Consider the following 27,236-nt stretch of genomic DNA (forward strand, 5'->3'; position numbering starts at 1 on the left):
TAAAATTTATTGGCATAAATTTGTCAAAATAATCCTGTTTAACCTCTTACCATCAGTTATTGTATACATTTTTCTAATACTGCTTATTTATGTCTTCTCTTTTCTTGATGTTTTTAGAGATGTGTCAGTCTTGTGAAAGAATCAATTTTTTGTAATGTTGATTTTTTTCTATTTTTATTTTACCATTCTTTTAAAAATGCTTTCTAATTTCCTAATTCTATTTTATTTTTGAACTGCAAGTTGTTTACAGGTATACTTTAATTTCCAATGTTTCTTTTGCAGTTGTATCTGTGACAACTAGACCAAGCTTGTTATTTATATTGTTCAGATTTTTATCTGCTTCACTTATCAGTTACTCAGAATGTGTATTAAAGTTACCTATCTTGATGGGGTATTTGCCAATTTTTCTATGTAATGGTATCAGTTTTTGCCAGTTACATACTTTGAGGCTAGATTAATTAAGTACTGGTATATACAGTGTAGAATTACTATATTTTCCTGATGAATTGCTCCTTTTATGTAATCACAATCATTATTTCTAGTGAGGATTTTTGCCTTAGAGTTCCCTCCTTTTTCTCTTATTAACATAAAAAAATGTAGCTTTATTTGGGTTATTTGGTTTATCTTTGTACCTTTTTTATTTCCATTCTTTCTAAATTCTTGTGTTGGATGTTTTTTTGGAAAAGCACGTAACTGGATTTTCCCCCTCTCAGTGTATTTTAACTAGTGTGCCGGCCATTTACATATATTGTAAGTAGTAATTTATTTGGATTTACTTCTGCCATTTTTAAAAAAAATATATATTTCTTTTATTGATTTCAGAGAGGAAGGGAGAGAAAGATAGAAACATCAGTGATGAGAGAGAATCATTGATTGGTTGCCTCCTGCAAACCCCCCACTGGGGATCGAGCCCACAATCCGGGCATGTGCCCTTGGCTGGAATCGAACCCAGTCCTTAGGCCCACGCTCTATCCACTGAGCCAAACCAGCTAGGGTCCATTTTTTTTTTGGTAAGCCTCTTAAAATATTTATTTTCCATATGTTTTTACCATCTTTTGGGTTAATTCATTGTATTTTTCTGAATCAATTTCCCCTGTACTTGTTTGGATGACATACACTCTGTTTCTCTCCCTTTGGAGGCTATCCGATTGCAACTTCTACATGTAAGTTATCAAAGTGTAAAGTCTTATGCTTCTCCTCTGGATCCTCTTTTGTGGTCCCTCGTCTCTATTTCCTTTAATTGAGAGGGAGAGAATCTGTTTGGGATAGCTTGGATCAGATATCTCCTTCTGGATCATAGCTATTGTAAGGTGTGGGGAGGGGGAGAATTTTTTTTATTTATTTATTTGGGGGGGGGGGAGAATTTTAGTAGATATTTGGCCATTGGGTTCCTCTCTCTAACTTCTTATATCCTTCCTGCACCCTATATTATGGACTTTTATCACTATACTAGAAGCCCACTGCACGAAGATTGGTGCAATAGGCCTTGCTTCCCCTGGCTGCTGGCACCCGTTTTCCTCTGGCATCCGGGACCCAGGCCTTTGGCTTGGCTTCTCCGCTGCAGCCACAGCGGAGAAGCCAAGCCTCTTCTCTTCAGTCTTCAGTCGTCAGTCTTCACTCTGGCCGGAGCCTTCAGTCTCCGCACCACGCCTGCATATGCAAATTAACCGCCATCTTTGTTGGGTTAATTTCCATAGTCGTTCTGATTGGATGGTGGGCATAACGGAGCGGCACCAATTTGCATGTTTCTCTTTTATTAGTGTAGATATTAATTGACTCTTGTCAGCAAAACACAATTGTTACAAACTCAAGTATATCTAATTCCATAGACTTTCTATAACACTTATTGTCACAAATTCACATCTGAAATCTCTTCCTTCTCTTCCCCTTCCTTCACCTCCTTAATTCCGTCCCCGTCTCCCTTTTTTGTATAGGTGTATATGAAACCTGTCAGAGCAAGCTCCCCCATCCCAGCTGATCCTCTCTCTATGGCTATGTGGTTTCAGAAACTTTTGGTCATTATACTCTTTTCCTTGTTCTCCATTGTGCTTATCTTCTTGAGAACTCCTTGGAAACGGCGAATGTCTTCTCAGTGTTCCACAATTAGAGTGAACTATGCCCTAAGACAGTGATGGAGAACCTATGACATCATTTTTTTGGTTGATTTTTCTTCGTTAACTGGCATTTAAATATATAAAATAAATATCAAAAATATAAGTCTTTGTTTTACTATGGTTGCAAAGATCAAAAAATTTCTATATGTCACACGGCACCAGAGTTAAGTTAGGGTTTTTCAAAATGCTGACACGCCGAGCTCAAAAGGTTCGCCATCACTGCCCTAAGAGTTAATGGAGGTTCAGGACCACGGACAGATGTTTGTGTGCCACCTGTCTGTCTCACACCCAAACATTTTAGCAGCTAAGACATTCTGCCAGAGCCTCCAGTGTTTATTGTTCTTTTTATTTTAAGTTGAACTCCTCCTCATTTTTCTGAATCATCTTATAGCCAGGTTTTGCCTTTGGGAAGTTTTCATCTCATCTTCTTTTTAAGTACTTATCTTACCAGTATCTTTGAGTTGATAAATAGTTTTGTCTCCTTAAAGAAATTGAGAATTAGATAGGCTAAGAAACTTACCCTACATTCCACAAGTATTCAATTATAATAAGGTTTGGAACTTAGATTTCTCTGACTGGGAAGACAGAGCTCTTAATTCCTTGATATACTTTATTTAAAACTTCTAAATGTGTATTAAATCAATTTATACTTAACAATTATTTACACATTTGCTCCACTTTCTATTGTAGCAGCGGTTCTCAACCTGTGGGTTGTGACCCCTTTGGGGGTCAAATGACCCTTTCACAGGAGTTGCCTAAGACCATCGGAAAACACATATATAATTACATATTGTTTTTGTGATTAATCACTATGCTTTAATAGTGTTCAATTTGTAACAATGAAATTGGGGGTCACCACAACATGAGGAACTGTATTAAAGGGTCACGGCATTAGGAAGGTTGAGAACCAGTGTATTATAGTGCTCTTTTTTTCTTACTACATTGCAAGAACTCTGAATTTTATGGATTGCAACCCTTTGACCGTCATAGTTTATAGATATTTTCCCTGTGTGTAACTTATTTTTATTTTAAACTTTAATACAGTATTTAAAAAATGTAACTTTCAAATTTTGTTAAATCGTTCTGTCTTTTTCTTTTAGGCTTTTGCTTTTGGCATCCTGATAGAAAAGTTTTTCCTCATCCCAAGAACATAAAAATATTGTATTCTATTACACTTATGTAATAGTTTGTTTTTTAGATAATGTACCTATATTTGAACTGATACTTTTAAAAAATATGTATTTTTACTGATTTTAGAGAGGGAGAGGGAGAGAGAGAGAAACATCAATGATGAGAGAGAATCATTGATTGGCTGCCTCCTGCACGCCCCCTACTGGGGATCGAGCTCACAACCCCGGGCATGTGCCCTTGACCAGAATCGAACCTGAGACCCTTCAGTCCTCAGGCTTATGCTCTATCCACTGAGCCAAACCAGCTAGGGCTAAACTGATACTTTTAAAACACATTCTAGTAGCTTGTAAGGCAAGACACTTTATATTTCATTTTAAATATTTTCTTGCCTATTCTTCTACATTTATTCTTGCAGGTTCCCTTAGAATCACTTTGTTAAATTTTCTTTTCCTCCCCCAAATCTAATTGAGCACAAACCAATATTATATCTAGACTAAGTGGCTGAACTATTTTTTCACTTTTTTCATATTTTAAACATATGGAATAGTTTATAAATACCATTTATAATGGTGTTCTCACCAGCTGCTGAGTGGAAATAAATTTATATAGTATCTGTATTTATTTTCTCTTTCTTTGAGATTTATTTTCCATAAAACTAGTATGTAAAAATTTCTATGTAGTATTATTTATTAATAGTGGTGACAACACAATATCTGAAAGAAGGTATGTGATGAGATTAAATTGTTGCTGTGAGCCCTGACCGGTTTGGCTCGGTGGATAGAGCGTCAACCTGTGGACTGAAGGGTCCCAGGTTCGATTCCAGTCAAGGGCATGTACCTTGGTTGCGGGCACATCCCCAGTAGGGGGCGTGCAGGAGGCAGCTGTTCGATGTTTCTCTCTCATCGATGTTTCTAACTCTCTGTCCCTCTCCCTTCCTTTCTGTAAAATATCAATTGCTGGGGTCCAACCCCAGCAGGTCCAGGGGTCCCCAAAGGTGTGGACGGAGTCGGCGAAGAAGGAATGACATGGAGACAGTGTTCAGTTGATCAGCAGCCTAGCCAGGATCTCTAGCCAGGATCTGCGTCCATGTTCTCTTGCTAGGTTCTCCAGCCAGGTTCTCCAGGTTCTCCAGCCAGGTTCTGTAGCCATGTTCCCTCGCTAGGTTCTCCAGCCAGGTTCTATCCAGGTTCTCCTGCCAAGTTCTGTTGCCAGGTTCTGTCCAGGTTCTGTTGCCATGTTCTCTCGCCAGGTTCTGTCTCTAGGTTCTGTGGCCAGTTTCTGTCCAGGTTCTGTTGCCATGTTCTCTCGCTAGGTTCTGTCTCTAGGTTCTGTGGCCAGTTTCTGTCCAGGATCTTTTGCCATGTTCTCTCCAGCGAAGTTCTTCTGTCTCTAGGTTCTGTGTGTTGTTGTCTTGTTACATCTGTATTTATACCAGTTGATTCCAATCCTATCAATCTCTATTCCAAAGGTTAGGGCGTTTCTTATCTCCATTCCAGGGAGTAAAGATTATGTAGCTTAAGCATGATTGTTCGTAGTTAAAGTGATTAATTACCCGCCTGGCACTTAGTTAAGGGGTTTTATTCCCTCCCTAACTTCAGGGGAAAATCCCTACCTGGGGAAACAACCTTTCTCAGAGAGGTGACCTTGGTTAAAACACATAGTGCCAAGAAGGTGAGCAAACATATTAAGAACAGTATGCCATATATGCCAGGTCCCTTTTTTTTTTTTTTTAAATTAAATCTTTATTGTTCAGATTATTACATTTGTTCCTTTTTTCCCCCCCCCATAACTCCCCTCCTCCCAGTTCCCGCCCCACCCTCCGCCCTCACTCCCCACCCACTGTCCTCATCCATAGGTGCACGATTTTTGTCCAGTCTCTTCCCACATCTCCCACACCCCGTTCCCCCCCAAGAATAGTCAGTCCATTCCCTTTCTATGTCCCTGATTCTATTATAATCAACAGTTCATTCTGTTCATCAGATTATTTATTCACTTGATTCTTAGATTCACTTGTTGATAGATGCATATTTGTTGTTCATAATTTGTATCTTTACCTTTTTCTTCCTCTTCCTCTTCTTAAAGGATACCTTTCAGCATTTCATATAATCCTGGTTTGGTGGTGATGAACTCCTTTAGCTTTTCCTTATCTGTGAAGCTCTTTATCTGACCTTCAATTCTGAATGATAGCTTTGCTGGATAAAGTAATCTTGGTTGTAGGTTCTTGGTATTCATCACTTGGAATATTTCTTGCCACTCCCTTCTGGCCTGCAAAGTTTCTATTGAGAAATCAGCTGACAGTCGTATGGGTATTCCCTTGTAGGTAACTGAGTTTCTTTCTCTTGCTGTTTTTAAGATTCTCTCTTTATCTTTTGCTCTTGGCATTTTAATTATGATGTATCTTGGTGTGGTCCTCTTTGGATTCCTTTTGTTTGGGGTTCTCCGCGCTTCTTGGACCTGTAAGTCCATTTCTTTCACCAGGTGGGGGAAGTTTTCTGTCATTATTTCTTCAAATAGGTTTTCAATATCTTGCTCTCTCTCATCTTCTGGCACCCCTATAATTCTGATGTTGGTACGCTTGAAGCTGTCCCAGAGGCTCCTTACACTATCCTCGCATTTTTGGATTCTTTTTTCATTTTGCTTTTCCGGTTGGATGTTTTTTGCTTCCTCGCATTTCAAATCATTGACTTGATTCTTGCGCTCCTCTGGTCTGCTGTCGGGCATCTGTATAATATTCGTTATTTCAGTCCGTGTATGCTTAATTTCTAGTTGGTTCCCCAATATAAGGTCGAGGGTCTTATTAGTTTTCGTGTAGATCTCATTAAGTTTATCGGCAGCTTCTAAACAGTTCTTGAGAGACCTTAAAAGTGTGGTTCTGAACTCTATTTCTTCCATTGACAATTTTGTCCTGTTTCTTTGTCTCCGCATTTTGTTATGCTTCTTTGGTGCACCCCCTAGTGGTCTTTGTTCGAAGTCTTATAGATAAATCTTGATTGTTGTAGCTAATTCCAGGGAGGGTTTGACCTCCAGGCCAAGTGGCTATGAGAATCAGCTGTGACAGTAGTGAGAGAACTTCTGTCCTCTAGGGAGGTGCTAATCTAGCCTTTGCCTGAGGCTATCCGGCAAATGCCTCTGTGCAGGGCTTGGGTAGGGCGGGTCGCACAGGATCAACAGGGTGGGCCGGAGAGAGCAGTTATGGCGGCTCTCAGTCCTGTCCCCAGGGGCTCTGCCTCTCTGAGTCCCAGCACCCGCTGCAAAGCTCGGAGAGAAAGCTGCACTCGCTCTGACCGAAGCCAGACAGTCCGCTTCTCCCGTTTGAGCCTGGGTCCCTAAAGACTCGCCTGTATCTGGAGCTCAGAGTCTGCGACTCCCTCCCGATTGAAAACAACAACCGCGCCCTCCGCCGCCAGCCCGCTCCGCGCACTCCGCACCTCAGAATTTGACTTCAGCACTGCGCCTCCTCTGAGTGTCCGTATGCGTTTCTCTTTCCTCCTAGTTGTAGGACTTCCACTCAGCCAGCGTTCCTGTGATTCTGGGTGATGTCCGTTCCGTGTTTTAGTTTCACTTTTGAAGTAGTTGTTCAAAGCAGCAAACTCCGGCGTTAACCTATGCCGCCATCTTGGTTCTTCCCCTGCCAGGTCCCTTGAAACAGCAAGGATGGACCGGCTCTCGGCAATCAATAACTCTATTTAAAAATAAATAAATAAATAAATTGTTGCTGTGGGAAGTCAGCTACCCAGTCTGTTTCCCATTTCTAGCACAGTGGCTGGTACTGAATAGGTATTCAATAAATAATTAAATGTAGTGTTAAATAATTAATGAAGACATTATCTTTGTGAATTTATGAGTCTCAACCTTATAGAATTGATCAAATTGGGAATGCTAATATATTCATTAATTTCATTCATGAGAGACAAATAGATGAACTAGAATGTAAGTTCAGCAATTTGCAATAAAGAATATATCTGTTAAGCACTGGAGTCATTTTGTGTCCGTCCCACCAGTGCTATTGGAAGTTTGGAATTGGAGAATGGCATTGGAGTAAGGGTAGTTACTCTAATGGACTTAAAGTTGTGGTAGTCCCTGATAGGAATGACATGTCACATGGGTTGACATTTTGTTCATTTGTCAGCACCCCGCCTACTGTGCATGAAGACTACTACCTAGGTTTCTCAGTCACAAATACTCTCGGTGTCTTCCTTCCGGACACATTCTTTCTTTAGCTATATGATGATTTTACCGTCAAATCTTGCTCTGTATTAGAAGTAATTATTTTTTAATCAGTTAACTCCCACACGTCCAAAATGGAAACCGTCCCCACGATATTATGAATTGCAATGAGTATTATAAAAATAAATATATTACTCGCAATTGAGGTGTTCGTGAATATTTTCAGCTGAAAATTCTCATGAAAAATGATTTCAAGGTTGGTCAGGGCTGCCACTTAGGGAAAACATTTTTTTTTAATAGACACACATGGCGCGTGGGGAAGGTCCACCACTTGCATCTACAGACGCTTATGGCATACAATGAGTTAAAATTCACATGTTGTATATGAACACATTTATTTGAAGCATTCAAATAATACGGATATATAGCTAACATTTTGAGTCTTTATGCTAGATATCATGTTAATTATTTTTTTCTTATCCTATGTAATAAAGAGCCAATATGCTAATTAGACTCAACAGCAGAACGACCGTCCGGACAACTTTCCAGACGATGCCGTGGCTGCGAGGGCCGAGCCCCTTGCACGGATTTTGTGCATTGGGCCTCTAGTTTAACTATAAAACAGCCTATTGAGGGACTCAAATAGGTACTTGTACACTTTGTTTAAATAAGTGAGGCATGTGGTCTGCCGGCTGCAAGTTTGACATGCTTGTTGTACACCAATGTTCGTAGCAGCTTTATTAACAACGAGAAGCCCAGTGCATGAATTCATGCACAGTGGGGGCCCTCGGTGTGGCCTGTGGGGTTGGGCCGAAACCAGCAGTCCAATGCCACCAGCCGCTCCTGCCTGCTGTTCCCGCCCATCCCGGCCCCACTGCACCTGCTACGGGCTTCGGGCCCAGTCAGCCCTGATCAGGAGAAGTTTGCGCCGCCGTAGTGGTGCTTGCCAGCTGTGAGCCCTGCGTCTGGCACCCATCCCGAGGGTGGTAGGCAGTGGGACACCCTTGCTGGCCCAAGATCTGGATCCATCCCTCTGACCTTCTTGCCAGTTGTCGGGAGCCACCTGGCGGCCACTTTTATATTGTTTCTTCTTGCGGAGCATCTAGGGAGGGGAAGTGGCCTCAGTGCCCCAGGCCGACATCCAGGAGGCCTGCTGCGCTGTCGGAATTGAATTGTGCGGGCAGCTCTGGTCCGTCAGTGCCTGGCCCATTCATTCTCTGGAGATTGGACCTGCAGGACTACTGGGGGAGTGAGTGGCTGCCAGAACAGGCCAGTCAGCTGAGCGGCACTCCCACTGTGGGAGCGCACTGACCACCAGGGGGAAGCTCCTGCCTTGAGCATCTGCCCCCTGGTGGTCAGTATGTGTCATAGCGACTGGTCGTTTGGTCGCTTAGGTTTTCATGTATATAGTTAGCTAAAAAGTAGAAACAACCCAAGTGTTCATTAATTAGTGAATGGATAAAAAGTAATATATATAGTAATTTAGAGACCATATATCTAATATGTTCTGTGTTTGTGGCTCTGTTACCTTTGCTTATGAAGTTGCCAAAAACCATAATACATATAGACTACTTTGAAACTTTTCCACAATAACTCAATTATTAAAAATATAAAAATACCTACTCCATCAAAAGATACAGTTTTAGGTGTTTAAAAGTGAGTAAGTCCTAGTTGGTTTGGCTCAGTGGATAGAGCGTCAGCCCTCGGACTAAAGGGTCCCGGGCACATACCTTGGTTGTAGGCTCGATGCCTTGCCCTGGTCCGGGCTCATGCAGGAGGCAACCAATCGATGTGCCTCTCTCACATCGATGTTTCTCACTGTCTTTCCCTCTCCCTTCCACACTCTCTAAAAATCAATGGAAAAATATCATCTGGTGAGGTTTAACAATAACAACAAAAAAGTGAATAAGACAGTTTTACACTCGTGCTCAAGTATATGTTGTCACCATAAATCTCAGAAATTTACCACTTGTAATTTTATTCTCTGTACATTACAAGTTAGTGTATGGTCACAGTATATTTCATAATTTCTTATTACATAACTAATTTAAAAGTGCACTGTATATTTTACTTGAAAATATAAACAGAACCTGATATGACTAATGAAAGTTTTACTGTGATTTTAGTTATTACTCTTGTCAATGCTCCCTCATATTTCTCTCCCCGCTCTCCCTGCCTTAGCAGTGGTCCTTGATTCTCATGTTCCTGCACTGCAGATTAGCATCAGCATCTATAGTAGGAGGACATACAGCGGAAAGGCTGAGGGGGAGCAACACTGGAAGGAGGAACACCCACTGGAGAAATCTGAGAGGAAGGGAGGAAGCAGAACCAGGAATGAAGGGAGGTTAACATCTCTGGCTGCAGTACTCCCTCTTCCCTTCCTGGCCTCGCTATGCCTTGGGGCTGTCTTATTCCCCACATTCTCACATGTGTCTCCTCCATCCACATTCTTTTCCTGTTGGAATCTCTAACTAGGGCCCTTTCTCAAGCCATCAGTGGCTTGCAACCAGCAGTCTCTGTTCCTACGTGACCTGAGCAGTCGTTGTGGGAGTCAGGGTGGATTGAAGGAGACTCTATGTTTAGATTTTGGATTACATTCAGCAAAGAAAAAGGTATACCTTGCAAGGTATTTTTGGCATTTCACATTGGAACTTAGAATTCTTTTATTTTTAGAATCATTCATTCACTTATCCATTCATTTGATAGTGTGTAGTGAACCAGGCAGTGTGCTAGGGGCTCGGATGGAAACTTGCTTTCTTTCAAGTTTCAAAGAGATCGTTTTTTAAAACTTAAGAATTGTTTTATATTTCATTCTGTTAAGTTTAGTATCTGTTTTTTTTTGTTTCTTTTCCCCAAAAAGCTTTTGGGAAGAAAGAGGCAGCATGTTATATTGGAAAGGCTTCAATATAATTCAAAATAATTTTCTTCACCAAAATGTGATTCATATATAAGAAATAATGGAAATATATAATTTTCTCATGGAAATTAAATCTATTATCAATATAGTTTGAAGAACTATAAATTGTAAAAAAAAATTCACTCTTAATGTCAGGCTCCAATTTGTGCCAATGTAATCTTCAACTTATTTTACCTTACTGAACCTGTTTTTTTTTTTGTTTTTTTTTATTAATCTTTTTTTGTATTCATCTTTATTTAATATTATATTATAAATATTTCCAATGTCCCTATAAGTTTTTGAAATGTGTCATTCTTTTTTTCATACCTGAATAAAATTCTAGCATTTAAATGTAGCTTAATTTCTGTAACATTTTTTCCAATGATGGACAACTTTTTAGCACTATAAGTAATGTGCTCTGCTGCCGGGGTCCAGCCCCAGAGGGTCCAGGGGTCCCCAAAGGCGTAGACGGAGTCGGCGAAGAAGGAATGACATGGAGACAGCGTTCAGTTGATCAGCAACCTAGCCAGGATCTCTAGCCCGGATCTCCAGAGAGGTTCTGCTTCGGATCTCCAGCGAGGTTCTGTAGCCATGTTCCCTCACTAGGTTCTCCAGCCAGGTTCTGTCCAGGCTCTCCAGTCAGGTTCAGTGTCCAGGTTCCAGTCAGGTTCTCCTGCCAATCTCTGTAGTCAGGTTCAGTCCAGGATCCCTTGCCATGTTCTCCCGCTAGGCTCTGTATCTAGGCTCCGAGGCCAGGCCCTCTCCAGGATCCTCCGGCATGCTCTCTCCAGCGAAGTTCTTCTGTCTCTAGGCTCCGTGTAGGTTCTGTCTTCTTGATTCTGTTCTAAGTTCTGAGTGTTTCTGTCTTGTTACAACTGTATTTATACCAGTTGATTCAATCCTATCAATCTCTATTACAAAGGTTAGGGCGTTTCTTATCTCCATTCCAGGGAGAAAAGATTATGTAGTTTAAGCATGATTGTTCGTAGTTGAAGGGATTAATTACCCGCCTGGCACTTAGTTGAGGGGTTTTATTCCCTCCCTAACTTCAGGGGAAAATCCCTACCTGGGGAAAACAACCTTTCTCAGAGACCTTGGTTAAAACACATAGTGCCAAGAAGGTGAGCAAACATATTAAGAACAGTATGCCATATATGCCAGGTCCCTTGAAACAGCAAGGATGGACCGGCTCCCGGCAAATTCCCCCTTTTTTATTTTTTAAAAGCAGGCATTAAAAAGAAAAACCTCAAACGCTCTCTTGTATCCATTTTAAGAGTAGGATTGGCGCTTTCTCCTATTACCTGAGTCCTGACCTATCACCCCAGGGAGAGCTTGCCAATCCTGCACTTTCCCGGGGTGGAAAGGCTGCAGTGGGGTTAAGGATAAGGCTCCTTGGGCCTACCTTCTCCCATGCCATTACATTTACCTTTCCTTCCTCAGAAAAGCATGGACATACTTCTTGTATAAAAATGTTCTGTCTGACTGGGAGTAACCTTAATTCCTCTGCTAGCAAGCATATATGTTAAAAGATCAATACAGAGTCTTTTTTCTTTAGACTCAGTATGGCACATCTTCTTAATCTAGAGATCAATACAGAGTCTTCTTTCTTTGGACTCAGTATGGCACATCTTCTCAATCTAAGAATCAATACAGAGTCTTCTTTCTTTGGACTCAGTATGGCACATCTTCTCAATCTAAGTTCTGTACTATCCACCTTCTTACCCTACTTATCCTCTATAGGGGGGTCTGTAGCACCCTGGTGGAGTCCTATCCGTCCCGAGTGTGGGGGTTCTCAATAGGGGGGGCTTACCTAGGGGAATCCTGTTCCAGGGGTTCCCAAAGGTGTGGACGGAGTCGGCGAAGACTATCCACCTTCTTCCTATGGTGGAGTCCGATCCGTCCCGAGTGCAGGGCGCTTACCTAGGGGTCCCTGTTCGGGCGCCAGATGCCGGGGTCCAACCCCAGCAGGTCCAGGGGTCCCCAAAGGTGTGGACGGAGTCGGCGAAGAAGGAATGACATGGAGACAGCGTTCAGTTGATCAGCAACCTAGCCAGGATCTCTAGCCCGGATCTCCAGAGAGGTTCTGCTTCGGATCTCCAGCGAGGTTCTGTAGCCATGTTCCCTCACTAGGTTCTCCAGCCAGGTTCTGTCCAGGCTCTCCAGTCAGGTTCAGTGTCCAGGTTCCAGTCAGGTTCTCCTGCCAATCTCTGTAGTCAGGTTCAGTCCAGGATCCCTTGCCATGTTCTCCCGCTAGGCTCTGTCTCTAGGCTCCGAGGCCAGGCCCTCTCCAGGATCCTCCGGCATGCTCTCTCCAGCGAAGTTCTTCTGTCTCTAGGCTCCGTGTAGGTTCTGTCTTGATTCTGTTCTAAGTTCTGAGTCTGTTTTTTTTTTAATAGGAATAATAATACTTAATGTAGTGAATGTGAGAGTGAGAGAAATTGGGACAGGTTGTCAGAATTTAAATAAAATGATGACTTCTTTTAAAATATATATATATATTTTATTGATTTTTACAGAGAGGAAGGGAAAGGGATAGAGAGTTAGAAACATCAATGAGAGAGAAACATCGATCAGCTGCCTCCTGCACACCCCCTACTGGGGATGTGCCCGCAACCAAGATACATGCCCTTGACCGGAATCGAACCTGGGACCCTTCAGTCTGCAGGCCAATGCTCTATCCACTGAGCCAAACCGGTCAAGGCAAAATGGTGACTTCTTAATTGGTGAGCCAGCTGTGTCGTAGTGGGATTGTGACTTATTGCAGAGACTAACTCTTCTGAGTTCAGTTTTTTTGTTTGTTTGTTTTGAGTTCAGTTTTAAATCCTTTTTTCCCACAGCTTTGGTTAGTTTTCCACACTAGTTCACTTTACTCTGGCTAGTGAAGTGAGGCCCCACAATTACACTTGACCTCTAGTCGGAGGGAGGTTTTCAGAGAAATGGACGGAAATGGTGTGGCAGGTACCTCAGAAAATATGTGCCACAGGGAAGACACTGAACTGTGCAGCACTGAAGAAAGGCAAGGCATTGTTATCGTTAGGTGGTATGTATGGCACCTTGTGAAACGTCCCCAGATATGGCAGTTGTCTAGCAGTACAACAGACCCAATTGGTCCCTTACGTGGTTTTGATTTTTGTCAGGGGCAGTAGTGTAGTGATCATTAAGTCTTTTCCAGTTATTGTAACGAGTATAAAGTTTTTCTACAATTTGTCTCATACATCCACAACTATTTCAGTCACACCAAGTGACTGACGTGATGGGCTTTTGGTGGATAGAATTCATGACTTTTTTCTTATGTTTCTTTGTATAAAGCATTTTTGTTAAATATTGCCAATGAACTTCTGGCGGTAACATATAATCAGCTTTTCTTTGTCCTCCCCTTCTGAGATTCTAATTACCCTTTGATGTTGTCTCATAGGTGCCTGAGGCTATCTATTCTTAAGGTCTTTTTACTTTAGATTGTTCATTTCTAAGGATATATTTTCAAGTTCATGGGCTCTTTCCTCATTATTTTCATTTTATTTTGAAACACATCCAATTCTAGAATTTCCATTTGGTTCTTTTTTTTTAAAAAAAGGCAGACGATTGATTGATTCTTTTCCTCTGAGCATATCCTATATAATAAAAGCCTAATATGCTAAGTTCAGTCACTATGATATGCACTGACCACCAGGGGGCAAATGCTCCAACTGGTAGGTTAGCATGCTGCTAGGGTCCAGCCAATCGGGACTGGGTGAGACAGGCCGGACATGCCCTGGAGCCCTCCTGCAGTCCCTCCCCGGCCCCGGCCCGATCATGCACCTGTGGGGTCCCTCAGCCTAGCCTGCACCCTCTCGCAATCTGGGACCCATCGGGGGGATGTCGGAGAGCTGGTTTTGGCCCGATCCCCATAGGCCAGGCCGAGGGACCCCACTGGTGCGTGAATCCGGGCCTCTAGTCTATAATAGTTGTTTCAAGATTTTTGCCTGCTCACTTCCGCTAATTTCAATATCTCAGTAATCTCTGAGCAGATAATGAGTAACTAATCCAAGGAATCAGACACATTTTGTGGTTGTCTTGAAGATAAGGGAGACAAAGATCAAGTTAAGTTGATAGAGACACTTAATGAGATCTGCTTCAGTTACATCCTTTGGCTTGTTTTAGATTCTTTGTTAGAGGTGGAGAGCTCTGAGTTTATGGTGATGTCAGTTAGATAGATTAGTTGCCATCAGATGTAAGAGTGAGAGGCCACCAGGTATGTCCTCTTGAAGCAGAGGTAGGGTCACAGGGACAAGTAGGGTAGTGGAAAACCCTTGAGCAGCGCTTCTTTAAAATGTGAATGGAAAATGGCTTTGAACTATGCAGTTACCATACGATTACCATCTCACTTGAAGGATCAAGTTGCTTGTTTCATGTAGTAGGTTGAAGGAACTATAATCAACCAGGCATTTATTTATTCTTCTTAAGACCATGCCGCCAAAGAACTTTTTGTCTGTGTGAATAATAATACTGGTACTGGTTTCTCATGTTTCTATAGTTGTTCACAGTTCATTTTATACACAATCAATTGTTTTCATCTAACTTGATCACTGAAATTAAAGTTATATTGTTAGGCTTAAAACGTTAAGAATAGCCATAGTTTCTCAGATTCGAAAGAATATTAAGGAAATTGTAAAAAAAATTCCGGCCAATAAGCAAAATTTTGAACTAACCATTTTCATTAAATTGAATATAGATCCATTCATATATACAAGTTTAAAAAATTTCCTTATGAATTTAAATGTATAAAAGAGTGCATAAAACTTTCCGTATAGTTCAAAGGATGATAATAAAATTAACATTTCTGTACCATTGATCCAGCTTAAGAAATTAACAGGATCTTTGAAAACCCTGTGTGTCACTTTTTACTCAAGAATAAATCATCTCCATGAAATTTGCTTTATAGTTTTATAAGTATTCCCATAGAATATGTTTATTTTTGCTTGTTTTTAAATAGTGTGTAAATGAAATCACACTATATTTTCTGTGACTTCTTTTCCAAGTATTTTTTGAGATTTATTCATGTTGATTAAAATAGCTATGGTTGCTCTAGCTGGTTTGCTCAGTGGATGGAGTGTTGGCCCACAGACTGAGGGGTCCTGGTTCGATTCTCGTCAAGGGCACATACCAGTCGCAGCCAGTCGATGTGTATCTCTCACATTGATGTTTCTCTCTCTCCCTTCCACTTGCTCTAAAAATCAATGGGAAAAATATCCTCAGGTGAGGATTAACAACAAAAACAAATGTCAATTTAGTCCCTATAATTAATAGAATAATGTCTAAATTCCTCACATAGTATTCAGTGTCTACCTTGCAAACCAGACAAAGTAGCACACTTTACTTAGTCCTCAAGTTCCAGTTCTTTTGTTACTTCTGTGAAGTATTAAGATGCACATAATATAATAAGTGTTTCACTTTCACTGATCCCTGTATTAGAAACTTAATCACATTGTTACTATGCGTGTAGCATACTGTCTGTCTTTCCTGAAGACAGAACTTCTTGAAGGAAGGTACTATACTTGTTTTAAACTCCAGTGATTGCCACCATGCTTTATATAGTATGTATTCTTGCTAAAGGAATGTTAAAAGGATAAATGAATGTGAAATAATTATTAATTTATTTGGTAGGAATTACTGAAGTTCTCTCTGGTGACCTGAAATTTGCTTTTGCTTCTTGGACCTTTGTATTAAAACTAGGGGCCCGGTGCACGAAATTCGTGCACTGGGTGTGTGTGGGGGGGAGTGTCCCTCAGCCCAGCCTGCCCCCTCTCACATACTGGGAGCCCTCAGGCGTTGACCCCCATCACCCTCCAATCACAGGATCGGCCCCTTGCCCAGGCCTGACGCCTCTGGCTGAGGCGTCCGGCTCGGGCAGCGGGGACCCGCAGTGGCAGCGGCCCTGCGATCGTGGGCTTCGCTTTAGGGCCCAGGCAAGGGACCCCTAGCTCCCGGGACTGCCAGCTTCGACCATGCCCAGCTCCCATCGCTGGCTCCACCCCTACTTCCTGCTATCACTGGCCAGGGCGGAAAAGGCACCTGATTCTCCCATCATTGCTGGGGGGCAGGGCAAAGGCCGCCTTTGCCCTGCCCCCCAGCTCTTAGCTCCCCCCTGGGCTTCCGATCACTATCAGTGGCAGGGGGCTTCTTCCTGCTTTCCCTTTCGCCTCCCTGCATTGTGCCTACATATGCAAATTAACCGCCATCTTGTTGTCAGTTAACTGCCAATCTTAGTTGGCAGTTAATTTGCATATAGCCCTGATTAGCCAATGAAAAGGGTAGCTCGTACGCCAATTACCATTTTTCTCTTTTATTAATGTTGATATCTATCTAGCATTGAGAGTTAGAATACACAGAATGTTTGATATGAGAATAAACTGGTCTCATTTGCTATTTTGAATTATTTCATATGTTATTTGGTGTTTAAAATAATTTTCTTCACCAAAATGTGATTCGTATATAAGAAATAAAGGACATATATAATTTTCTCATGGAAATTAAATCTATTATCACTGTAGTTTGATGAAATTATTAAATATTTTGGCTTAATCCTTAATCATAACTTCAATCCTTATTGTTTAAGAAATACCATTATCTGTATTAATTTACATCACATTTCATTAAGAAAGTAATTGCTGTTGCTTTTTATTTCAGCTAAACCATTTACTTCTAAAGTGAAACAGATGCGGTTACATAGAGAAGACTTTGAAATATTAAAGGTGATTGGTCGAGGAGCTTTTGGAGAGGTAAGAGTTTATAGAAGGTCTGCTAATTGTTTTGGAAGCTATTTTATACAGTCTGAAACAATTTAACTGAAATATTTTTTACTCTGTTGTGATACATTAATCAGAAAGTATATTAAAGTTTGGAATGAAATACTTGCATGTGAAATTTTCCCCGAAGATATTTCTACTAGTATTCTTCATGTGTCTTGTGGGTTTGAGTATGTTTCTGGACTCTGTTTTGTTGGTCTATTTGTAGCGCCTTGTGCCAATATGACACTGTCATAAGTTATTCTACTTTGTCTTGATATCTGGTAGTGTATGTACTCTGACTTCTTCCCTCTACTCCCCTATTCTTGGTTCTTATATTTTTACAAGAGGCCCAGTGCATGAAATTTGTGCAAGGTTAGGGTCCCTAGGCCTGGCCGGCGATCAGGGCTGATTGGGCCTTCCGGCTGCCAGTTGGGGCCTTCCTTCCAACTTCCGGCCGGGACCTCCCTTCCCTGGCTGCCTGTTGGGGCCTTTCTTCATTCCGCACTGCCCCCTGGTGGTCAGCAAATGTCATAGCGAGCAATCATCTCCAGGTCGAACTCCCGTGGGGGCAATTTGCATATTAGGCTTTTCTATATAGAGAGATAATTTTAGAATCAGTGTTTCAGTTTCTTCTTACTCTTTTAAAAATATATATATTTTTATTGATTTTAGAGAGAGAGGAAGGGAGAAGGAGGGAAAGAGAGAGGGAGAAACATTGATTGGTTGCCTCCCATATGCACCCTTACTTTGGATGAAACCCACAACCTGGGTATGTGCTCTGACCGCAAATTGAACTGGTGACTTTTTGGTGCATGGGATGATGCTCAACCAACTGAGCCACACCTGCCAGGGCTCTACTAACTTTTAAAAAAAATTTTTTAAGACATATTTTTATTGATTTCAGAGAGGAAGGGAGAGGGAGAGAGAGAGAAACATCAATGATGAGAGAGAATCATCGATCGGCTGCCTACTGTCCGCCCCCTACTGAGGATCGAGCCCACAATTGGGGCATGTGCCCTTGACCAGAATCGAACCCCAGACCCTTCAGTCTGCAGGCCAACACTCTGTCCACTGAGCCAAACCAACTAGGGCTCTACTTACTCTTAAAAACCCATACTCACACCCACACACCTGTTGGAATTTTGATTAGGGTTGCACTGAAACTAGAATCATTTTGTAGATTATTGACACCTTAACAATATTGACTCAGCCAATCTATGATCATGGTATATTCCTTTATTTATTTAGGGTTTTATAAATGTATCTCACTGGTGTTTTGTAGTTTTCATTTGGTGGGGAGGACTTCTACATCTTTCAGCAGATTTATTTCTGGGTGTGTGATGTTCTTTGTTATTATAATTAGAATAGCAGAAATCATTGAAATGTCATATTTTTATTTTGGTCAAAATACGATATTATTTTAATTGTGATTTTTGTTTATCTTTAGAAGTTTATTGCTCAATTTCTAAATATTTAGAGGGATTTCTAGCTATGTCTATTACTGAGTTATGATGTAATTCCAGAGAAGTCAAAGAACATAAACTGTGGATTTCACTCCTTTGAAATTTGCTGTGTGGTGTTCTATAAATACCAGTTAGGGCAAATTCATTAATCTTGTTTAAGTCTTCCACATTCTTACCTTTTGTTTGCTCTGCTTGATATGTTATTTCCTGAGAAAGGATTTTATATATATATATATATAAATATATATATATATATATATCCATATCCCCCTCCCCAGTTTTTACTGATAATAAATACAGAGTTATTATATCTTCCGGGTGATTAACTCTTTTATAATAATGGAATGATCCCTGTTATCTCTAGCTAGTGCTTTTGGAGTGAAAATTTTCTTAATCTGATATTAGTAGAGTGCTACTCTTTTTTTATTAGTATTTGCACTAAATATCATATTCCATCCTTTTAGTTTCAGCTTTCTATAATTTTTATGGTATGTTTACTATTAAGTAGGATTTAGTGTTACTCTTTTGTAGGTTAAGAAAGTTTTTCTTCTATTCCTATTCTGTTGAGCTTTTATCGTGCATAGGAGGTAACTTCATCAAAAGCTTTTTCTATATCTATTTTTTTTTCTATTTTGATGAAACGATTTAACGTCTATATTTGGTGAATGTGCGAATTACATTAATTTTTAAATATACCAGTATTGCATTATTATACAAGTTGAATTGTTTGTGTACATCCTTTAAATATGTAGTTGGGTTTGACTTGTTATTTCATTATGATTGTTTTGTTTATGGGTGTGGGCAAGATTAGCCTTTAATTGATCTATCTCATAATTCCTTATTTTTTGAATAATATATTTAGTTTACAAGACAATTTGGGAAGTGTTTCTGCTTTCCCAGTTTTCTGTAAGAATTTGTGTAAGATTGGTATTTTTTTCTTTAAATGCCTGGAAGAATTCACTAGTGAAGCCATCTACACTAGGGGTGCAATTTATTTGTAGTTGGTTGTTAATCTTTGATTGCACTAATTGTATATGTACAATTCTGTGAGTTTTGAGAAATGGATTCACCTTTATCAAGCTATAGACCATTTACATCATCCTAGGAAGCTCCCTTCCCAGTCAGTTCCCATCATTTCCATCAAGTGGCAACCACTGTTCTGAATTTTAACTGCGGGTTGGTTTTGGCTGTTTGAAAATTTCACGTAAATGGAAATTAATCCATGTACTCTCTTGTGTCCAGCTTCTTTCACTCAGAATAATGTTTTTGCGATCCATCCTGTGATCAAACGTATTTATACTTGCTTTTTATTGCTGAGCAGTATACTGTTTTATTAATATACCATAATTTATCCATTCTGTTGATGAATATTTGGGTTTTTCTGTTTTTGTTCTTTTTAGCTATTAGGAATAAAGCTGATATGAATATTCTTTTTTAAAATATATTTTTATTGATCCCATAGAGGAAGGGAGAGGGAGAGAGAGATAGAAACATCAATGATGAGAGAGAATCATGGATCGGCTGCCTTCTGCACGCCCCCACACTGGGGATTGAACCCACAACCTGGGCATGTGCCCTTGACCGGAATCGAACCTGTGACCCTTCAGTCTGCAGGCTGACACTCTATCCACTGAGGCAAACCAGCCAGGGCTACTATGAATATTCTTATGTGTATTTTATGGAAATAGATTTTCATTTTCCTTGGATAAATACCTAGGACTGGAACTGTTGGGTTAAATGGTTGGTCATATTTAAATTTAAAAGAAAATGGCAAACCTCCCAATGGGGTTGTACCATTTTACATTTCTACCACTTGCAACAATATTTTCTGTTGTTCATCTTTGTAATTTTAGCCATTCTAATGGGTATGTAATAGAGTTTCATAGTCTTAAGTTGCATCATTATTTGAATTTATATTATATATCAACATAATTACTCACCATTCTTATAGCTTCCTTTGTGAAGTATATATTCAAGTATTTTGCTCATTTAAAAAAATTGTGGTATTTGCTTTTTTTATTATTTTGTTGTAGAAATATTTTAAATTTTGATGGTACAATTTTTTCTCTTAGGTTTATTATTTTCTGGCAGTATGTTTTTGGGTGGGGGGAGGGGTTCCCCCTAAGAAATTCTTGTTTATATTCAGGTCACAGACATATTGACCTATTTTTTAAAAATCTATATTTTATTGACTTCAGAGAGGAAGGGGGAAGGAGAGAGAGATAGAGAAACATCAACGATGAATCATTGATCAGCTGCCTCCTGCATCCGTGCCCCAGCAGGGATCGAGCCCTGACCGGGAATCGAACTGTGACCTCCCCGTATATAGGTCGACACTTAACCACTGAGCCACACTGGCCTGGTGAACTAATTTTTTTTTTTTTTTTGAAGCTCTGTAGATTTAGCTCTTATGTTTAGGTTGGTTATTTACTTCAAATTAATTCATGTATGATGTTGGTTATATAGTTGTTTCAGCAACATTTGTTGAAAAGACTATTTCCTCTATTAATTTACTTCAGCATCTTTGTAAAAAAAAGATCAGTTGACTACATTTTTATCTATTACTACTCTTTCTATTCTGTTTCGTTGATCTCTTTGTCTATCCTAATGCCAATACCACATTATCTTGAGTCCTGTAGCTTTATACTATAAAGTTGAGAGTATGTGATAAGTTGAGTGTAAGTTCTCCTACTTTGTCCTTTTTCAGATTGTTTTAGGTATTCTAGGACTTTTGCCTTATTGTATATGTTTTAGAACCAGGGTGTCAGTTTCTGTCAGTTTATTGGTATTGAAATTGAGTTTGCATTCAATTTATAGATCAGTTTTGGACGGTCTGACATTTTAATGTTGAACCTACTTGTTAGTCCATGAACAAGGTATTTCTTTGTTTTTTAAGGTCTTTTAAATTTTCTTAATGTTTTGTTATTTTAGTGTACAGGTCTTGTTCACATTTTGTTAAATTTATTTCTAAGTATATTATGCTTTATGCTATGGTGATATTTAAAACAATTTTATATTCAAATAGTATGTTGTTAATATGTAGATACAACACTCATTTTTGTATCTGGCTTTATTTTCTAAATTTACTATTTTAAAATAGTTTTGTGTTGTTTTGGTTGCTACTTTTTTGTTTTACTAAGTAAGTAGTCATTGAGACTAGGGGCAGTTTAGTTTCCTTTTCACTTCCAGATTTTATGCCTTTTATTTTTTTATCTTATTGCACTAGTTTCGACCTCTAGTACAATGTTGAATGGGTGTCATGAGGGTAGACATCCTTACTTTATTCTTGAACTTAGGAAAAAAGGATTCAGTGTTTCACTATTATTCTGCTAATTGTAGGCATTTTCATCAATGTCCTTTATTTGATGAGGAAATTGTCTTCTATAACCAGTTTGCTGAGAGTTAATAAAAGTATTAATGGGTGCTGAATTCCTGTCATCTGCTTTTTTTGCATCTCTTGACATCATGTACATTTGCTCTTTTATTCTGTTAATATGGTGGGTTACCTTGATTGACTTTTTTCAGTGGACTATTTTTTAAAGCAGTTGTAGGTTCATAGCAAAATTGCTTAGAAAGCACAGAGTTCCCTTACAGTCCCTGCCCCTGCACATGGAAGCCTCTCTGACTCCCAACATGCCCACAGAGTGGTACAGTTGTTGCAGTAGGTGAATCTACATTGACACATCACCGTCACCGCAAATCTGTAGTTTACAGTAGGGTTCACTCTTTGTGTTGTACATTGTATTGGTTAGAACAAATGTATAATGACACACATACCCTTATATAGTCCTAGAGGCCCGGTGCAGGGGTTCATGCACATTGAGGGGAAATTAATTAGAAGGTGGCTCGTGGGGCGGGACTGGGCAAGACGGGCTGGACACGCCCTGGAGCGAACCTCCCGAGGCCCCTCCCCGGCTGGCCGCACCTGGGGTGGAGTGCGTGGGGTCCCTCCGGCAGTTGGGGTCCTCGGCCTGGCCTGCAGGGTGTCGGGCCGAAACCGGCAGTCCAGCATCCCCGGAGGGGTCCCGGAGTGCGAGGGGGCACTTGGCAAAGTTGCTGTCGCTCGGCAGCTCCTACATTGAGAGTCTGCCCCCGGTGGTTAGTGCGTGTTATAACTGCTGGTCAGATGGTTGAATGGTTGGACCGTCACTTAGGCTTTTATATATAGATCATACGTAATAGTTTCACTGCTGTAAAAATCCTTTGTGCTCTGCCTATTCATTCGTCCCTCTCCACAGTTTTGCCTTTTCCAGTAAGTCATACAGTTGAACTCATATAGTATGCAGCCTTCTCAGGTTGGCTTCTTTTATGCATTTAATTTTTATTTTTTTTAAAATATATTTTATTGCTTTTTTACAGAGAGGAAGGGAGAGGGATAGAGAGTTAGAAACATCGATGAGAGAGAGGCATCGATCAGCTGCCTCCCACCCCCCCCCCCCCACTGGGGATGTGCCTGCAACCAAGGTACATGCCCTTGACCGGAATCAAACCTGGGACCCTTCAGTCTCCAGGCCAACGCTCCATCCAGTGAGCCAAACCGGCTAGGGCCTCTTTCATGCATTTAAATTTCCTTCATGTCTCCTCATGGCTTGGCAGGTCATTGCTTTTTGGCATTAAATAATATTCCCTTGTCCAAATGTGCCACCATTTATTTATCCATTCACCTACTGAAAAATACCTTGATTGCCTCCAAGTTTTGGCAATTATGAATAAAGCTGCTTATAAACATCCATGTACAGGTTGTGGTGTGGACATGAATTTTCAGTTCAGTTGGGTAAATACCAAGGAGTCAGGATTGCTGATCGTATGATAAGAGTGTTAAGTTTTATAAGATTGCCAGCATGTCTTCCAAAGTGGCTGTACCATTTTGCGTTCCCACCAGCAATGAATAAGAGTGCTGTTGCTTCGTATCCTCATCAGAATTAGCAGTTGTCAGTGTTTTAAATTTTGGCCATTCTAACAAGTGTGTAGTGGTATTTCATGGATGTTTTAACTATCATTTTCTAATGATAGGTGATATTGAGCATCTTTTCAGTTTATTTGCCATCTGTATATATCTTCTATGATGAGATGTCAAGATCTTTGGTTCATTTTTTTAAAGGGGTTTGTTTTCTGATTGTTCAGTTTTAAGAGTTCTTGATTTATTTTGGATAACAGTCCTTTATCAGATGTGTCTTTAGTTGATAAGCTTGAATTGATAAAAATTCTAGCTTATCAGACATCATACTCTTAATTTTTCAGTACTTTTAGGGTTTATTAAAGTTTGTCTTATGCTTATAATATGCTATTACATGAATGCTCCATGTTCATATAATTTTGAAAATAATTTTTATTCCATATTGGTTGCTTGTAGTCTTTTGAGAAAGGGAGTATTAAAGTCTTCAAATATAACTGTCTCTCCCTCCTACAATTTCGTCTAATATATATACTAATTATTAAACAAACTGATTTTAAAATTTATTTGTGAAAATAATTAAGAATCATCAGAAAAACTCTTAAAAACTGGAACAATATCAGACTCATTATATTTTATTTTTTATCCCACTATACTTTAAAACATGTCCTAAAGCTTCAACAGATAGCACATGAATAAAAAGTTCAGAAACAGTGGCAAGCACACACAGGAATTTAATATTTGCTAAAGGCAGCATCTCTAATTAGTGCAAAAGAAATTTTTAAATAAATGGTCTTGAGACAACTGGATAGCAAATTGGAAACGTCCTTTTGTGGATCCCATTAAAATGATCGGTATTGAGTAAAGTGGTGATTTTTTAAAATAGTAAAAACTGGTTTCCTTCAAAGTAGTGTTTGTTTTTTACAATTACATGGATTGGCGTGACATTGATTAATAGGATCATATAGGTTTCCAACTAGTTTCAGGTGCCAAACTAGTGTTACCAAGAGGTTAGAGGTCACTTAGATCTTTATCTAGTAGGGACCACCTAGCTTTGTTTTAAACTGTTCTACTCTGCAGCTAGCACAGCAATTCCAGCCAGTGTTAGACTTGTTTATGCACATTTTCGGTCCAGGCTCATTGCATAAAGCGTCCATTAAAAAGAAAATCATGCCACGGAGAGGAGCAGGCAGTGTGCAGCGCTGGAAGATTCAGCAGATTGAGGGTCTCAGGGCAAAGTGGCCTTTTTTTAAAGGATTATTATCTCTCCTCCTTTCCGAATCTGGAACACGACGACTTGGAAAGAGATGCCAAATATATGTGAGAATTTAAATGCTCTTAGAAATTACTGTTTTCATTCCTTTGGAAACGTGGTCAAACCCTTCAGGGTCTCACTCCGTTTTGCTCTGTGGAGGTGTTCTGGTGGGGGCGGGCTTGGGGTTGGTGCAGAAGGATTTGGAGCAGCAGGCACTGTGTAGAACCAGTCTCTGTGCAAGTCCTTATTAGGAGATTTAAAGAGCTCACTGCCTGTGAGCAGTGAGGATCAGTTCTCTCGGAGGCCGAGTGTAGCCAGGGTTTGGAATTATTTCCTGTGTAAGAGAGCTCTGTTTAACCCAGAAAAGATAAACTGAAATAGTGTACACTGGTTTGGCCTAGTCTAGTCTTGCAGGTCCTAAAGCACACTAGCCATTGACTGTCTGAACTCTTCAGTCTTATATAAATTAAAAAATAGAAGGAATTTTCACCCCATCCCAGGCTTACTCAAACTTGCCACATTACACACACACACACATACACACATGCAGGAATGGCTGGATAGGTTACAGTTAAGGTTCAATTGTGTCTCCCTTCCAACCTTCTCAAAAAACTTCATGTTGAAGTCCTAACCTCCAGTACCTCAGAATAATTTTGAGGGATTTCTCTCTAATTATATTTCTATTCATAGGTAATAAAATTGGGATAATTTCATAGACCTTAATATCTAGCTTTTAAAAAAAATTAAATATGTTGTCTTTTTCCCATGTGTTAAAATATATCTTTATAAACCTGATTTTTAATGGCTTCATAAAAGCTCATATGTAGATGTTTCTGTAATTTACTTAACAATAATATTAAGGTAGAATGTACACTTTGAATGTAAGGATTTCCCCCTGTCTGTCCACTGAAATTTCCCAGCACCTGCAGTAGAATCTAGTACATAGTAGGTGCTGAATACATATCAACACTAATAAAAGAGAAAAATGGTAATTGGCGTACGAGCTACCCTTTTCATTGGCTAATCAGGGCTATATGCAAATTAACTGCCAACTGAGATGGCAGTTAACTGCCAACAAGATGGCGGTTAATTTGCATATGTAGGCACAATGCAGGGAGGCAAAAGGGAAAGCAGGAAGAAGCCCCCTGCCACTGACAGTGATCGGAAACCCAGGGGGGAGCTAAGAGCTGGGGGGCAGGGCAAAGGCGGCCCTGGGGCCGCCTTTGCCCTGCCCCCCAGCCATGATGGGAGAATCAGGTGCCTTTTCCGCCCTGGCCAGTGATAGCAGGAAGTAGGGGTGGAGCCAGCGATGGGAGCTGGGCAAGGTCAAAGCTGGCAGTCCCAGGAGCTAGGGGTCCCTTGCCTGGGCCTAAAGCGAAGCCCACGATCGTGGGGCCGCTGCAGCTGCGGGTCCCCGCTGCCCGGGCCGAACGCCTAGGCCAGAGGCATCAGGCCTGGGCAAGGGGCGGATCCTGCGATTGGAGGGTGATGGGGGTCAACGCCTGAGGGCTCCCAGTATGTGAGAGGGGGCAGGCTGGGCTGAGGGACATTCCCCCCCCACACACACCCAGTGCACGGGGATCAGCGGAGCCACGAGGCCTCCCGGCACCGGCATCAGTGTGACAGGGGGCAGTGCCCAAACCCCCTGAACCCCCTGATCGCCCTGCGGCTCTGTGTGCGACAGGGGGCGGGGCCACAACCTCCCTATCCGCCCTGCTCTGTTCGGGACAGGGGAAGGCGCCCCAACCCCCTGATCAGCCCTGCTCTGTGCCTGATAGGGGGGAGCTCCCCAACCCCCTGATCGCTCTGCGGCTCTGTGTGTGACAGGGTGCAGTGCCCCAACCCCCTGATCGGCCCTGCTCTGTGTGTGACAGGGTGTGGTGCCCCAACCCCCTCCCCCCCCCCCCGCCCCCCCAACGGGTCCTGCTCTGTGTGTGACGGGGTAGAGCCATAACCTCCCCTTCGGCCCTGCCCTGAGTGTGAGAGTGGCGGCGCCCCAACCCCTCTGATGGGCTCTGCTCTGTGAGTGACAGGGGCCAGCGCCCCAACCCCCTGATTGGCCCTGCTCTGTGCGTGACAGGGGGTTGCGCCGCAACCTCCCCATCGATCCTGCCTTGAGTGTGACAGGGGGCGGTGCCCCAACCCCCCAATCGGCCCTACCCTGAGCGTGACTGAGGGTGGCATCGCAACCTCCTGATCCTCCCTGCTCTGTGCATGACATGGGGCGGTGCCCCAACTCCCCAAATGGCCCTGCTCTGAGCCCGACCAGGGGCTGCACCTAGGGATTGGGCCTGCCCTCTGCCACCCGGCAGCAGGCCTAAGCCAGCAGGTCGTTATCTCCCCAGGGGTCCCAGACTGGGAGAGGGCACAGGCCGGGCTGAGGGACCCCCCCTCCCTCCCCGAGTGCACAAATTTTTGTGCACCGGGCCTCTAGTGTTAGAATAAAGAAATGGAATATTTAAGTGGTTCTATCTTTTCTGTATTAGAAATGATATATAAATAATGCTGTACAAAGCATTTTTATACATAATGCTTTCACTGCATTTCAG

At 41.2% G+C, this 27,236-nt stretch overlaps 1 protein-coding gene across 10 annotated transcripts in view; it reads left to right on the forward strand.

Annotated features, from left to right (window-relative positions):
* The window catches only part of CDC42BPA (CDC42 binding protein kinase alpha), a 199,160-nt gene that overhangs the window by 21,030 nt on the left and 150,894 nt on the right, over nt 1-27,236 (forward strand). For all 10 annotated transcript variants that reach the window (XR_009450251.1, XM_059677595.1, XM_059677601.1 and 7 more), the window contains exon 2: nt 16,975-17,066. Coding sequence is in view for 9 of the 10 variants with exons in the window: in XM_059677595.1 (XP_059533578.1) it covers nt 16,975-17,066 (92 nt within the window). In the remaining variant the exon portion in view is untranslated. The remainder of the gene's footprint in view (nt 1-16,974; nt 17,067-27,236) is intronic.

Source organism: Myotis daubentonii, chromosome 20, assembly GCF_963259705.1.
Source record: "Myotis daubentonii chromosome 20, mMyoDau2.1, whole genome shotgun sequence".
Lineage (NCBI taxonomy): Eukaryota > Metazoa > Chordata > Mammalia > Chiroptera > Vespertilionidae > Myotis > Myotis daubentonii.